Source organism: Rana temporaria, chromosome 11 (assembly GCF_905171775.1).
Source record: "Rana temporaria chromosome 11, aRanTem1.1, whole genome shotgun sequence".
Taxonomy (NCBI): Eukaryota; Metazoa; Chordata; class Amphibia; order Anura; family Ranidae; genus Rana; species Rana temporaria.
Window position 1 is genome coordinate 128327320 of NC_053499.1, and position 16248 is coordinate 128343567.

Below are 16248 nucleotides of genomic sequence, written 5' to 3' on the forward strand. Positions count from 1 at the left end.
TGCCGTTATTCAGATAGCCGGACATGAGCGCCGACCATCTGAATAGAACAGCGGCAGCGGCGATAATAACATAGATTCGTGCAATGCATGAATCTATGTTTTTAGACTCAGTGGCGGTGAGAGCCAGAGGGGGCGGCGCTCCAGCGCCCTCTATGGACGAACCGCCACTGAGCAGGAGCCAAAGGCTGCTCGATCCTCCTGTGAAAAGAGTAAGACAAGAAAGAAGAACTGAAAATGGGCACAGCGCTGGATCGATACAAGACTCAGGTAAGTGTTTTTGTGGTCGGCCACAACAAGTGGCAAAAGGAGATTTTACTTATTATATGAGCTGCAGCGAGACCTGTGACTCCTCTCAGCAACCTCTGGACCCCAACAACAATCAGGTCAGTTGATGTAGCCATTTACCTACAAGTGTCCAGTGGCCAGGCTGGGCAAAATGGTAAAGTAAGACCTTTGTATTCTTTTAATATTACCCTGTTATACCATTATGTCCTAGCCACTACCTCTCGTGGTTAATAAAACTTGTATCATATGGGGAATTCAGCATACCTACCAACATTTTGAGATGGACATGAGGGACACCTACTAGCAAACGTATGTAGGCATAGGACACACCCCGTGCCACGCCCCCTGCCACACACCCTTAAAGGAGAATTAACCAAAAAAAGGTTCATTAAATCCACAAGGGCTTTTTCTTATCACTACTATTCCTTTATATTGGCTTTTAAAATATACAAATGCAGCAATTTTGAATTTGCATGAAAGGTTTAGCCAGGGCCATCTAACTAGCATCATGGGCCCCTGGGCAAAGTAATGCTCTGGGGCCCCTACAATGATGACAGTGCAGGTAAATCGACATCAAGTAGGTAGGATGCAGACTGCCTCCCCTGTGTATCTATCACTCTCAGTGCCATCATGGGGCCCCCAATTTCGGGACAGCGTGTGCTCAAGGACCTGCTGCTTTGGGGAAAGTGCAGGGCCCCCCCATGCAGATGGGGCCCCTGGGCAGTGCCCAGGTGTGCCCTCTCATTAAGACAGCCCTGGGTTTAGCTCTGAGAAACACTTTTTGAAAGATAAAAAGTGCATTTTATATACAACTATATAGATCAGACCAAAATGAGGGGCAATGAGGGACAATGAGGGACATTGCTCCAAATCAGGGACAGTCCCTCGAAATCAGGGACAGTTGGGAGCTATGATTCAATGCACCTACATTATGGTTATCTTCCTGGTAAGCTGTTAACATATTTTTAATAATTTAAGTGTCACGCTAATAAATGTCTTTGTTTTGATTGGGTGATATGTGTGCACATGACGAGCCGTGTCCAGATCTCATTTGCTAGGGATCATTTACAACTAACACTGTGCTCATAACTATAACCAGGATATATTCCTTGTTTTCTGGTGCAGAAGATAAACTGGAGCAGCAGCACAGCCTGTTTACACATTTTAAGGACCCGTGCAGACTCAGTCCTGGAGAAGAGAAGCCATGGGCAATAGGTGAGACATATTACAAGGAAGACATTATTGTTTTCTACCAGTGCCACCTGCAGGCAAATCTACAAATTGCAAGTGACCATCAAACTGGGAATTTCGGTGATCATTGTCTAGAACGGTACGATTGATTTTATTATTTAACAGGCAATGTAAAAGTAGGGCTTTAGTTCATTAAAAAAAAATAAGAAAAAAAAAACAGCTTTGGTAGATAGAACACATCAGCCCACATGTATATATGTGACTACACTTTGGCAAGTCTGTGACTCAGTAATATACTAATAAGTATTTCTGCTCCAGGTTTGTCCGCAAATGCAGGGTGCAAGCAGGGCCGGATTTGCTCTCCCTGCCGCCCCAAGGCCAGGTTCTTCAATGCACCCCCTCCCCGCCAACTGAATCCCCCCCCCCCCCAAATCAACAGAGAAAGGCAGGGGCAGCTCGGTTAATTGAAATATTTTTTGTTTCTTTTTTTTTTTACTTTTTATCACTTTTTTTTATTTTGTAGCTTGTTACTTTTTTTTTGTATAATTTTCTTCTTATGTTTAATATTATTTTTATTATTCTTTACTTTTTAATAACTTTGTTATTTTAATAATTTAATTATTATTTCTTTTTTTTATCATTTTTTTTCACTTAACTTTATTGCTATCACACAGGAGAAAACAATTCCATGTCATAGCAATTGGAGGTGACAGGTTCTCTTTATTGACCCTGTCACCCCCAAAACAGGAGTCCTAGAACTGTGCTAGAACTCGTGTCACAGCTGAGATGGGAAGAACACAGCTCACCCCTCTCACTGTGTACATCAGCGGCAAGGACAGTCACAGGTAGGGTTGCTACCTCATCCCTTTAAAACAGAACACATATGAATTACACAGGTTCTGAGGCTAATTAAGGTGGTAATTAGACTCATTTGGTGCCTTACCTGCATTAAATTAGCCTGAGAACCTGTGTAATTCATATGTGTTCTGTTTTAAAGGGATGAGGTGGCAACCCTAGTCACAGGAGACAGACTCGGTGGCCTGGGGGAGGACGGAGTCCCGAAGACAGAGCCAGTAGAGAAAGGTATGTGGGGGGGAGGGGAGGACGGCAGCACACATTTTACAAGTGATTGCGGCATCATCACCGCAATCGCTTGTTATCGAGCGAGCGGATTCCAGAAAGCAACTTACTGCCCTTAACTAGCCGTCGGGGGACTCCATGCCGCTGCCGTCCCGAGGCCCGGCCTAGGTGGTCTTGTGGGAAATCCGGGCCTGGGTGCAAGTCCAGCTCATTACTTAAAAGATGGATGACGGCACCCCAATGTCAGCTGTAATCTTCATTATTTCATGAAAATGGAGTATAATGTGATCTCATTTGCCTGTTTTACCCGATTTTTATGAAATAAGGAAGATTACATCTGTCACGGTGTTTATTTTGTAGACTAAAATGACTAAAACATTTCAGTTGACTAAATTAATACTATTTTATTCTACTAAAATAGGACTAAAACTAAAACAATTGAGATGACTAAAATACGTCTAAAACTAAAATGACGTTTTAGTTAAAAGTCTAAAATGGGACTAATACTAAAATTCCGTTCGGCAATGCTTGGAAAGACACGGAAATACCCAGTTTCTGAGCCTTTCCGACGTTTGCCGAGGTCAGCCGACGTGTCCTCAGGCCTTTTCGTGCGTTTCCGAGGCTCTTCGGCGCCCCCCTACCTCTGGCCGCATGCGGTATTGCATCCCGTTGAAGTCAATGCGGAACAAATTATTTTCGTTTCCATTGACTTCAATGGGGAAACTCGATTTGATATGCGAGTTCTTTGAATTACGAGCATTCTCCTGGAACGGATTATGCTCGTAATCCGAGGTTCCACTGTATATCTAATAAAACAATGAAAAGATTGTACATATCCTTTACCCTTAAAAACTCAAGTACACTGTATCTATTGGACTAAATGTGTCTCCAAAAGCACAATCTTGGTATTCCTTCCATGTCTGAATGGCAGGGGGATTTCTGTTTGGCCACTTTTTAAGCTTGGCTGTCTGGAAATTTGAAGTGCCATTAAGTATGCCATGATTATAGAGCAGGTTACAGCAAGCCGCCTGTGAGCACCAGACAAACACAATAGCTTCAGATTACATTCAATTGCTTTAATGTTTGTATATGCTTTTCAGGAACGCTTCTGGACCCAGAGGGCCTGTATGATGAGGAGGTGTGCACCCCGGACAACCTGCAGAAGTGAGTGACTTTCATATAATTGTAAAGAGGCAAAGTCATGTTTGTATAGATAAGTGTGTTGGTGAGTGTGTGTATTAAAATTAAGTACCGTATTTGTCGGCGTACAAGACGACCCCCTATTTTTCCAGGAAAAATGTTGGTTTTGGGATATACTCGCCGTATAAGACTACCCCCTTCTTACTAGTCTGTCTGGAAGGCTGAGGGGTAGCCAGAACAACCGCTGACAGGAACAGGCATTTTTCAAATCTCACTGTGCCATTCCATTACATGCCCCACTGTGCCATTCCATTACATGCCCCACTGTGCCATTCCATTACATGTCCCACTGTGCCATTCCATTACATGCCCCACTGTGCCGTGCTATTACATGCCCCACTGCGCCGTGCCATTACATGCCCCACTGTGCCGTGCCATTCCATGCCCCACTGTGCCGTGCCATTCCATGCCCCCACTGTGCCATTCCATGCCCCCACTGTGCCATCCCATGCCCCCACTGTGCCATTCCATGCCCCCACTGTGCCATTCCATGCCTCCACTGTCCATCACATGCCTCTACTGTGCCGCCAAGACGATCTCCCTACCTCATTTTTTTTCTGCGGACATCCATGTTTCAGGCTGCGGGCATCCATGATTCAAAAGCCGCGCCTCCTCCTCAGACTGTTCCGTGATAGGCGGAACACTAATTTTCCCAGCGGGGCCTCTGTTCAGTGTTCCGCCTATCACGGACGTCCTCTCGTCCGAGGATGAGAAGGCATCCGTGATAGGCGGAACACTGAACAGAGGCCCTGCTGGGAAAATGAGTGTTCCGCCTATCACGGAACAGTCTGAGGAGGAGGCGCGGCTTTTGAATCATGGATGCCCGCAGCCTGAAACATGGATGTCCGCAGCCTGACGGAGACAGATCTGGCGTATAAGACGACCCCCGACTTTGGATGCATTTTTTGCATCCAAAAGGTCGTCTTATACGCCGGGAAAATACGACGGTAGCTATCGGGAGCTCTCGTAGTCCTAAACATGCCTTCGGATGCACCAATCCTTTAGCCGTCTCCCAATTAAATCCTTTCCAAATTTCACCCCAAACCTCCCTATTCCCCTCTACATGGAGTCTAAGCACTTATTGTTTCCTTTACCTTGTTCTTGTACTAAGAAACAGCTTTTATTATTTTTGGTAAGGAGGAGGGATCAGCTGGGTGGGCTAGGTCAGTTCTAATTGACGTAGGAATACCGCCCAGAACTACATCTCCCAAGAACCATTTCCCCACACACAGTATTTAGATTAGGTTCTTGGGAGTCAAGTTAAGTTTTAATGTAAAAGGGTCCTATAAACCAGACATCAGTAAATGGCGAACCGCGGTCCCATCCAGACCACAGAGGTTGTGACACTTAGGAGCCTAGTCTCCCTTGTCTGGCCACCCTGTAGATCTCTCTGTCTGTTCATCCCCCCAGCAGCTGCTGTCATTTTCACAACAGGGTGGAGGGCCAGATATTATGTGAAGTGGGGCTTGGGACACTGGTTTGAAGGTGAAGAGGAGCTTAGGACAATGCTGTGAAGGGGGACAATGACATATAGGAGGGACTTTGATGTGAAGGGGGTGAGGTCTGTGGTGTCATATATACAGTATATAAGCCGAGTTTTTCAGCACATTTTTTGGTGCTGAAAATGCCCACCCTCGGCTTATACTTGAGTCACCTTTTTGCGTTGTAGGTCCCCTGAACCCCAAACTTGGCACACATATAGCCCCACTCTTCCTCTACAAGTGTGCAAAGTTTGTTGTTGGGGGGACCTACGGCCGGGAGCACCGTTTTTTCAAAGTCGGAACCCCTTCCATAGACCATAGGTAATTTCTCCGGTAAACTTGGGGACCCGGTACTGGCTGGCCTTAGGTCTCCTGGATCTGAAACTTGGCACACATGTAGCCCCAGTTCTCCTCTATAAGAGTGCAAAGTTTAATGTCTGGAAGAATTACGGCCGGGGAGCACCAATTTTTCAAACCAGGCACCCCTTCTATATTCTCCCATGTTAAATGTAAGTCTAGTCATGGACACAGTGAGGCATGGACACAGTGAGGCATGGACACAGTGAGGCATAGGCACAGTCAGGCATGGGCACAGTGAGGCATGCACATGGACACAGTGAGGCATGGAGGTGGACACCCTTGGCTTATACTCGAGTCAATACGTTTTCCCATTTTTTGGTGGTAAAATTAGGTGCCTCCAGGGCAGGACTTAGGGTGGTGGGGGCCCCTGGGCTTGAGTGTTGAAGGGGCCCCCTGGAGCCGAGAATTGGGGGGGGGGTCGAAGATGTTGAGCAAGGGGGGGATCATAGTTGCTGGGCGGGGGCGTGCGCATAAAAGTTGTTGAGCGGTGGGGGCGAATTGAAGTTGTTGAGCGGGGGGGGCGCATTATAGATTAAAGTTGTTGAGCGGGGGGGTGCGCATTAAAGTTGTTGTGCGGGGGGGTGCCTCTCACCTGTGCCAACAGCCGGGGCAACAGACTGTCATTAGCCCGGCTGTCGGCTTTCTTCCCTTCAGCAGCCACAGTCCTCCACACACCGCTCCGGTTCCTCCTGCTTCCGTGCTGCCTCCTCTTGCAGTGCGGGAAAATTAACCCTTTCGCGGGACTGCGGGAAGAAGCTGTCTGTGCAGGAAAGTCCCGCAGAATCCGTGCGTGTTGGGAGGTATACGCAAGGTCGCCATCAAGAATTTTGGGGCCCCTTACACAGCTTAAGGCATGGGCCCCCTGGAGCAGAGAACAGGGGGTGCTGCCGCAAATTGAGAAGCGGGGGGGGGGCCTTTACAAAAAAAAAGAAGAAAGAAAAATATATATATATATATATATAAAAAAAAGGGGGGTAGCCATTCGGGGCCCTGGGGACCTCTGGGCCCTTTAATAAAAAGAAAAAATAAATCTCTTTGCCCTTATATAAAAAAAATAAATAAACATTTATAAAAAATACATAAAAAAAAGGGAGGTTGCCTTCCAGGGGCCCTGGGGACTTCTGGGCCTTTTAATAAAAAATAAAAAAATATAAACAAAAATAAAAAATAAACATTTATAAAAAATAAATAAAAAAAGGGGGGGTTGCCACATGGGGCCCTGGGGACCTCTGAGCCCTTTAATAATAAAAATAATAATAATATTATATATATATATATATATATATATATATATATATATATATATTCTGTATATATATATATATAAAAAAGATATACATTTTTTTTTATTTATAAAAAATAAATAAAAAAAGAGGGGGTTGCTGTCAATTTTTTTATTAAAAAAAAGGGGGGGGGTTGCCATCCGGGGGCCCTGGAGACCTCTGGGCCCTTTAATAATAATAATAATAATATTATATATATATATATATATATATATATATATATATATTCTGTATATATATATATAAAAAAGATATACATTTTTTTTTATTTATAAAAAATAAATAAAAAAAGAGGGGGTTGCCGTCCGGGGCCCTGGGGGCCTCCGGACCCCTAAAAGAAAGGGGGTTGCCACCCGGGGGCCCCTATTGGGCGGGGCCCATGGGCTTTAGCCCAGTCAAGCCCAATGGTAAGTCCGGCCCTGGGTGCCTCGGCTTATATTCGTGTTGGCTTATACTCGAGTATATATGGTAAGTGTTATCTGTGGTTATCTAATACACTGCTATACATGGCGGTTTCAGATACAAAAAGATACAACAAATAATGAGTAATCGTTGAGAAATAACTTTGTATTTCCATAAATATACCACACAGGTGAATGTTTAAGTCGGTCTAGGTAACCTCACATCTTTCTGTTAAAACTCTTATAATTAATAGCAACGAGTTCTAACACCCCCCTCCCCCAGTGCAATTCGGATGCAAGCTGGCATGAATGACGTTCTGCACTACATCCTTAATCTCCTCCATGGTAGCCAGGCATTGCTGTGGTGGTAGTACTTTAATAATCTCGCCTTGTTCAGGTGACATTTTATAAATCTGCTGTCTCCTCCGCAATGCTCATTCCATTTTTCCAGATGAAGGTGGCTATAGGAAGAAATTGTTACAGCATGGAATATATGAGGGGGGAAATGCATGAATTTACTGACAGAGGAGAGGGTTGTAAGTTACCACCTGTAGGTAACATCACAGGACACCAGAACTGCTAATGTATAACATCTTTAGTATTTAACTGTGTGTCTTCATATCAGATAAATGATCTGTTATTTGTATGCAGCCTATACAATCTAGGGGGGCATACTAAATGTGTCTGCCTTCCAGGGTCCTGGAAAACGAGGAGGGTCGGAAGGAATATCTGGTATATCCCACCAGCAAGAACCACTGCCCCAACCAGAAGGGAAGGAAGGTTCCATTGAAGGGTAGCGGACGAAGGATTGATTATATGTTATTTTCTGAAGAGGGACTCAATATGGAGTGGAAAATGGTTAGTGAGTGATCTAATATCACTTATGGCCATATACATTTAGTAATTTGTTTTTATACAGCTTGTTTGGTCCAAATACGGTTTGAATTGTTTTTCATGGACAGTGCATAGATAACAAGACGTAATTGAATGGTAAAGAGGTGTTTAGCTCTGTAGGAACCAAATCATTAAAGCGGGCGTTCACCCAAAAAAAAAAATTCTAACATTACATTAAGCCGAGTTGTGAGAATGACATTATGCTGTTTTTTTTTATTTCCTTGCCGTACATACCTTTTTTTTCTATATTTTCACTGCGGCTTCCGGGTATGTAATCTGAGGGACTAGGCGTTCCTAATTGATTGACATGCTTCCCAACGGCGCATACAGCGCGTCACGAGTTGCCGAAAGAAGCCGAATGTCGGTGCGCAGGCGCTGTATAGAGCCGACTCGCAGTCCGGCTTCTTTCGGCAACTCGTGACGCACTGTATGCGCCTGTGGAAAGCATGTCAATCAATTAGGAACGCCCAGTCCCGCAGATTACATACCCGGAAGCCGCGGTGAAAATATAGATTAACGGTATGTACGGCAAGGAAATAAAAAAAAACAACAATAATGTCATTCTCACAACTCGGCTCAATGTAATGTTAGAAATGTTTTTTTGGGTGAACCCCCGCTTATATGTGCTTATAGGAGAATTGTTGGCTTTCAGTATTTTAATAGATATGTGTTGTTGGTTTTAAGTAAGACATACTTTTGCTCTGGTGACAACTCCTAAAATAAAATTTGTATTTTCTGTCATTTTCTAAACTAATAACAGTCACCAGGACAAACAGAAAAGGCAAATTTCCCAAATCGGGACATAAATGGCAATTAAAAGCTGGTCGGGGTTTTAAATCTCACCTGACAAAGAAAAAAAAGGATTTATATACACTATAATGCCGCGTACACACGACCGTTTTTCGGGTTCTAAAGAATGAAGTTTTTAAGGGTCTAGAAAAAACTATTTTTTTTTCAACCCGATCATTAAAACGGCCTTGCCTACACACGATCGTGGAAAAAAATGCTCTAGCAAAGCGCGGTGACGTACAGCACGTACAACGGCACTATAAAGGGGAAGTTTCATTCGGTTGGCTCCACCCTTTGGGCTGCTTTTGCTGATTTTGTGTTCGTAAAAGACGATTCGCGCTTTTCAGTCTGTTACAGCGTGATGAATGTGCTTACTCCACTACGAACGGTAGTTTTACCAGAACGAGCGCTCCCGTCTCATAACTTGCTTCTGAGCATGCACGTTTTTTTTCACGTCGTTAAAACCCACACACGACAATTTGAAATTCATCACACACAACATTGTATGTGCAAATTTCAATGATCCAAGTGTTTTGTGAGCAGAATATACATGAAAATATTGTTCTTAAAATTACACATATGAGCAGGTTAAAGTTCTTGTTTTGTACATACAGGGGTCCTATTATGTATAGATCACTTATAGCAACCAGTAAAATTTTAAAACTACAGGCCCAGATTCTCAAAGGAGATACGACGGCGTATCTCCAGATACGCCGTCGTATCTCTGAGTCTGAGCCGTCGTATCTATGCGCCTGATTCTTAGAATCAATTACGCATAGATTCGACCGGCGTAAGTCTCTTACGCCGTCGGATCTTAACTGCATATTTACGGTGGCCGCTAGGGGCGTGTACGCTGAATTACGCCTAGAAATATGTAAATATATTTGGCTAGATACGCGAATTCACGAACGTACGCCCGGCCGACGCAGTACAGATACGCCGTTTACGTTAGGCTTTTCCCGGCGTAAAGTTACCCCTGCTATATGAGGCGTACATGCGGCGTACCAATGTTAAGTATGGACGTCGTTCCCGCGTCGAATTTTGAAAATTTTACGACGTTTGCGTAAGTCGTCCGTGAATGGGGCTGGACGTAATTTACGTTCACGTCGAAACCAATACGTCCTTGTGGCGTACGTTGGAGCAATGCACACTGGGATATGTCCACGGACGGCGCATGCGCCGTTCGTAAAAAGCGTCATTTACGTGGGGTCACATAACATTTACATAACACACGCCCACATCTTCCACATTTGAATTAGGCGGGCTTATGCCGGACTATTTACGCTACGCCGCCGCAACTTACGGAGCAAGTGCTTTGAGAATTCTGCACTTGCCCGTCTAAGTTGCGGAGGCGTAACGTAAATAGGATACGTTACGCACGCTCAAAGAATCGCCGCTGTACGTGAATCCGGGCCTAAGAGTCCAGGAGTGGAAATGGATTAAGGCATAATGAAGTCCTAAGTGGCTTTGGCTCCCCCATCTTACAATAAATATAAAATTTCCTCTGATTGGCTGAGCATCAGCCTGCCTCTCTGATTCAGAAAATCACAGGAAGCTTTGTATTCCATTAAAGAATGCATTGCGTTCTCTGATTGGATGAGCACCGCTTAGATAGACTACATTGTGTTCCGGTTATAAGACAAGAAGTCTCGGCTTGAACCCAGAACATACAGTTTCCTCATATGTTAGTGAGGGATGTAGTTTGTTTGGGCCAGCTTGGCCCAAACAAACTACGGTATGTAAAATGTAGCAAACCCTGGAGTTTAGCTTTAAGAAGTTGTCATATTTTTACTTCGATTCCGCATACACACGACCGTTTTTCGGGTTGTAAAAAATTACGTTTTTAATGGTCTAGAAAAAACAACGTTTTTTTTTTCAACCCGATCATTAAAATGGCCTTGCCTACACACGATCGTGAAAAAAAATGCTCTAGCAAAGCGCGGTGACGTACAACACGTACAACGGCACTATAAAGGGGAAAGTCCATGCAGGTGGCGCCACCCTTTGGGCTGCTTTTGCTGATTTCGTGTTAGTAAAAGATGATTTGCGCTTTTCAGTCTGTTACAGCGTGATGAATGTGCTTACTCCATTACGAACAGTAGTTTTACCAGAACGAGCGCTCCCGTCTCATAACTTGCTTCTGAGCATGCACGTTTTTTTCACGTCGTTAAAGCCCACACACGACCATTTTTTCTACATAAAAAAACGACAACGTTAAAAACGACGTGAAAAATAAGAGCATGTTCGAAATTTTTAATGGCCATTTTTTACATAGTGAAAAATGCTCTGGAGCCCACACTTGATCGTTTTTAATGACATTTAAAAAAATGTCATTTTTTACAACCCAAAAAACGGTCGTGTGTACGCGGCATAACAGTTGAAAAATTTGAGAAAGATGAACTTTAAAGACCTGGCGATTTTTTTTTTTATAAATCATGTGTATATTTTTTCTTCTCTTAGGAGGTTGAAGAGTACAGTTTTATCACACAACTAGCTGGACTTACAGACCACGTGCCAGTAGCAATGCGACTGACCGTTTCTACAGGGGAAGAGGAGTCATAAGCAGGACTATGGACTCTGCCAGTATTAATGGGGAAGTACATGTGGCCCAGGGGTTATTCAAAGCCCCAGAATCTGGTGCAGGGGGATTTCTCCAGCGTCCTATTGGAGCCACAAAGAGTCCTCCACCATTTGGACTGCGTGATGGAAGCAGACAGGAGGAATGAGTTCAGAGGTTTCCTCATTGGTGCCATTCCTGGGCATCAGACCAGGTCCCGCAGTGGGCCAGCTGCGCCCTCTATTGTATACCGGAATGTGAGGAACCTAGAACGGATTCAGTGCCATTCTTACCAAGATGTTTTTATACCACTATATAGCACAATATAGTTTGTAACCGTGAGATGCTGTTCATTGTTTCTTTTTCCATTTTTTTTCGTTCTTTTTGCATATTTTTTGTATATCTAAAGGAACAGAAGGACCATTAATCTTTTTACTTTCTAGGCTCTTGTTGTAGTAACGAACAGCTCCACTAGCATGCGCTATAATTGCATGAGGCTCTGCATTACAAAAGCCAATATCACCTGGAACACCTAAAGAGAGGGAATCCACCCAGGAATGTCAGTCTAAATAGGTAAAATGGGCGTTTCCTTGATTGGCTAAAACTTTTTTAATGGCTTTGCAGGATTTTCTTTAGTTTATTTTATCTTTTCAATTGTATTAGAAATTACACAATAAAATATCACCTTGCTTTTATCAATCTGGTGTCCCCTAAGTACTTTTAAGTCTTAACTATTGTTTAAAGGAGTTAGCCATAAAAATAAAACCCAGCTAACTGATACAGACCCCTTAGGCCTTGTACACACGACCGAACATGCCCACTGAAACTGGTCCATCAGACCAGTTTCCGTGGACATGTTCGGTCGTGTGTAGGGCCGACCGGACAGTTTCCCGGCCTAGCGGACAGGTTTCCAGCGGACAAAAGTTTCTTAGCATGCTAAGAAACTAGTCCGCTGAAAGCCTGTCCGTCGGACATGTCCGAGGGTCAGTACGACTCATCGGACATGTCTGCTGGCCCGAAATCCCACGCATGCGTCGAAGTGATTCGACGCATGCGTGGAAGCATTGAACTTCCTGGTGCGTGCACGTCGCGGCGTCATCGCCGCCGCCATGTCACGGTGTATTCTGTCCGCGGGGAATTTGGTCTGATGGTGTGTACACACATCAGACCAAATGATCCCAGCGGACATGTCCAATGAAAATGGTCCGCGGACCGTTTTCATCGGACATGTTGGGTGGTGTGTACGAGGCCTTAGTGTTATAACAAGGAAGGGCTGCTTTACTAGCTCCATTGTAAACTAAAATGGGTGTAAACTGGTTGTCTTCTCCTGAGAGTGGACTGAGAGTTAAAGTGGTTGTTAAGCCACTCTAACCTGTATACACCTCCTATTGTAGTGTCCCCCTCTGTGTGTGATTTAAAAAAATGCTGCAAATACCTAATTTCACTGCCGAGATTGCGATCACATGACTGGCCAGCTTTCTCCTTTCTGCCTCTGGGAGATGCAGCAGGCGGGCCTGAGATTCCTCTGCTGATGTCAGTCTGGAGGGGAGGAGGAGAGAGCTGGCTGGTCATTTGATTGCAATCTCTGCTCTTAAATGAAGTATTTACAGCATTTATATTTATAAATCATTTACAGAGGGGGACACTGACCACAGTGTCAGGGTTCAGCAGCCATGATACACCGTGGTCAGTTTACAGAGGGGTGGGGAGAAACTGTCAGGATCAGCCAGGTTTTTTAGGTGTTATAGGGGGCCAAATTACACAGGACAAGCACTGTGTCATATAGCATGCTTTAAAGAAGCAGGATCCATTTATTTTTAGTCTTTGGGTTAACAAACGCTTTAACTTTAAAGTTGATCTACCACTAAGGGTATACAGACCATATGATATCTTTGTTATTATTGAAGTGGGCGGCAAGTCACATTTTACCTTTTATGTCTATAAAATACTAGCTCATTTGCATCAGTACCTGTTACCTACACAGAGTGGATTAGGCTGAATCACCACATACACTATATGGCTGATACTTTGTAGACTTTCTTCAAATTGTTTCAGCTGTGGACTGACCCTTGGCATCATTGTGTCCAATGCCGGGCTTGAGCTTTAAGAATGTGTACATTTCCAACCCTCGGACAGTTTGGGAAGGCTCTTTTCTGTTCCAGCCAGGGGTGGACTGACAACCCATGGGGCCCCCGGGCAATAGAATATTTTGGGGCCCCTGGGCTTACAGATGGTCACCACGCCAGGAGGCAATGCAGAGGCAGGGCAGCTAAAATCTTGGGATTTTCACATTAAAAGCATGTCGGTTTCAGACATATCAGGGACAGATGTAAAAAAAAAAACACAGATTTTTATATACTGTCCCTGGTTTTACTGAGCCTGGCAACCCTGATGGGGCCCCCTAGTGGCATGGGGCCCTTGGGCAGTGCTCGAGTGCCTCAATGGTCAGTCCGCCCCTGGTTCCAGCATGCCTGTACCCATGTGCACGAAGGCAGCTACCTGAGAACGTGGTTTAAAGAGTTTGGTGTGAAGGAACTTGGTCTGCACAAAGCTCTGACCTCAAGCCTATCAAATACCTTTGGGATGAATTTAAATGCTCATTGCCAAACAGGTCTTCCTATTCAACATCAGTGCCTGACCTCACAAATTCACTTGTGGCTGAATAGGTACAAGTCTCCACAGACACACTCCAAAATCTTGTGGAAAACCCTATTGGAAGAGTGGAAGCTGTTATAGCCTTACTACCGTGTTTCCCCGAAAATAAGCCCGGGTCTTATAATTATTTTGGCAACAAAAGACACAGTAGGGCTTATTTTCGGGGTAGGTCTTACCATGTAATGTGATATCTTCTCTCCCCCTCTCCCCGCCAGTCAGGAATCCCCAAGTGCGAGTTAAAATGCTTGTAAAATCCTATAATCCACTCTATTACAGTAATATATAATGTATAATGTGTGTGTTTCTGTAATATAATTGTGCCAAATACCTTCGTTATAGCGCCGCTCTGCGCTTCTGTGACCCGCTGGAGCTCTCTTCCCTGCATTTATATTACAGAAACACACACATTGTACATTATATACTACTGTAATAGAGAGGATAATAGAATTTTACAAGCATTTTAAACTAGGGCTTATTTTCGGGGTAGGGCTTATATTGCAGCCATCCTGGAAAGTACAGTTGAGGGTGTATTTTGGGCTTTCCCCGAGCAAGTGGGGGGAGAGGGCAATCCATTATTATTGCCAATCGTTTAGGAATGGGGTACCCAACAAGCTTGACAACAGATGTTTAGGGCCTACTGACATTTGTCCATTTTCATGCAGTAAAACAAATGCATGTCATGCAGAAAATCCATTGTTTCCTATAGGGCTGGTTCATATCTATGTGCTGCAGTTTACATTGAAATAGGAACTGAATGGGTCCCTTCACAATCATAATTGTGCATTATTACGCATGCTGCATGCGCAAGGAATAGTGTGAATCCAGCCTAATGCTGCGTACACGCGATCGGAATTTCTAACAACAAATGTTCGATGTGAGCTTTTGGTCGGAAATTTCCGACCGTGTATATGCTCCATCGGACATTTGCTGTCGGAATTCCCGACAACAAATGTTTGATGGCTGATTCTCAATTTTTCCGACAACAAAAGTTCTTTGTGTGTATGCAATTCCGATGCACAAAAATCCTACGCATGCTCAGAATCAATTTGACGCATGCTCGGAATGATTGAACTTAATTTTTCTCGGTTCGTCGTAGTGTTGTACGTCACAGCGTTCTTGACTATCAAAATTTCAGACAGCATTTGTGTGACCGTGTGTATGCAACACAAGTTTGAGCCAACATTCCGTCAGAAAAAAATCCAGGGTTTTGTTGTCGGAAATTCCGACCGTGTGCATGCGGCATTAGTGTAGTTAACCATCTAGTTTCATGGGAAAAAAAGAAAATCATCTTTAATATTATGGCATGAATGAGAATCTGCATTATCCTGAACTGTTGAAGTAATACTAAACACACACTGTTTAATTTACATTGTGCCTTGTAATTACTGTATGTGGCTGATGGCACTGTAATTTTTTTAATAAAAAAATATCGACTTTTTTCCTAATCGATATACAGCTGTCACATGACCCAAATCAGCCTGTCTGCAGGGAAACATAAGCAGGAGGAGTTTTTAGTCCTCTGCTGCTGGTCACATGTTCCATATATAAATAGAAACAGCCTGTGAAATACAGAGTAAAAATGTATAAATAATATTAATAAATTGCTTTAAGTTGTATATATATTGTATACTATTGTATACTATATATATATTGTATAAATATATATTTGAAATCAAATTTTTATTATTTTGTGGAAATAACATGGTGTAGGCATATTTCTGTGTCATGCACCGCCAGCTTGTATCTTAGAATAAGAGGGAGGTGAAGCCTCCATTAATCTACAGTACATATAATATCCGACCCTCAAGCTTCTTGTACACTGCTGCTGGTAACTTTTTAGGAGCAGTTGTTTTTGTTTTTTTCAGCTGCCCCTGAACTCTCCTCTATGTTTTCTTATCAGTACATGTACACAGGGTCGTTTATAGTAGTTTCTAGGCAGTTTAGTTTAGAAGCATTTTTTGTAAAGCAAAAAAATGCATTCAGGACGAATGTTCAGAGACATTTGAAATGCCAAGTGCATGTAACAGCTTGTAAACGCGTTTGGCCACATTTCGTTTACAGGCATTTTAATG

At 43.6% G+C, this 16248-nt stretch overlaps 1 protein-coding gene across 1 annotated transcript in view; it reads left to right on the top strand.

Moving 5' to 3' along the window:
- The window catches only part of SMPD3 (sphingomyelin phosphodiesterase 3), a 259804-nt gene extending 247584 nt beyond the window's left edge, over positions 1–12220 (top strand). Inside the window, exons 6-9 of the mRNA XM_040329110.1 lie at positions 1411–1500; positions 3657–3720; positions 7977–8139; positions 11425–12220. Coding sequence (XP_040185044.1) covers positions 1411–1500; positions 3657–3720; positions 7977–8139; positions 11425–11526 — 419 coding nt within the window. The 3' untranslated portion in view covers positions 11527–12220. The remainder of the gene's footprint in view (positions 1–1410; positions 1501–3656; positions 3721–7976; positions 8140–11424) is intronic.
- The last annotated feature ends 4028 nt before the right edge of the window (positions 12221–16248 follow it).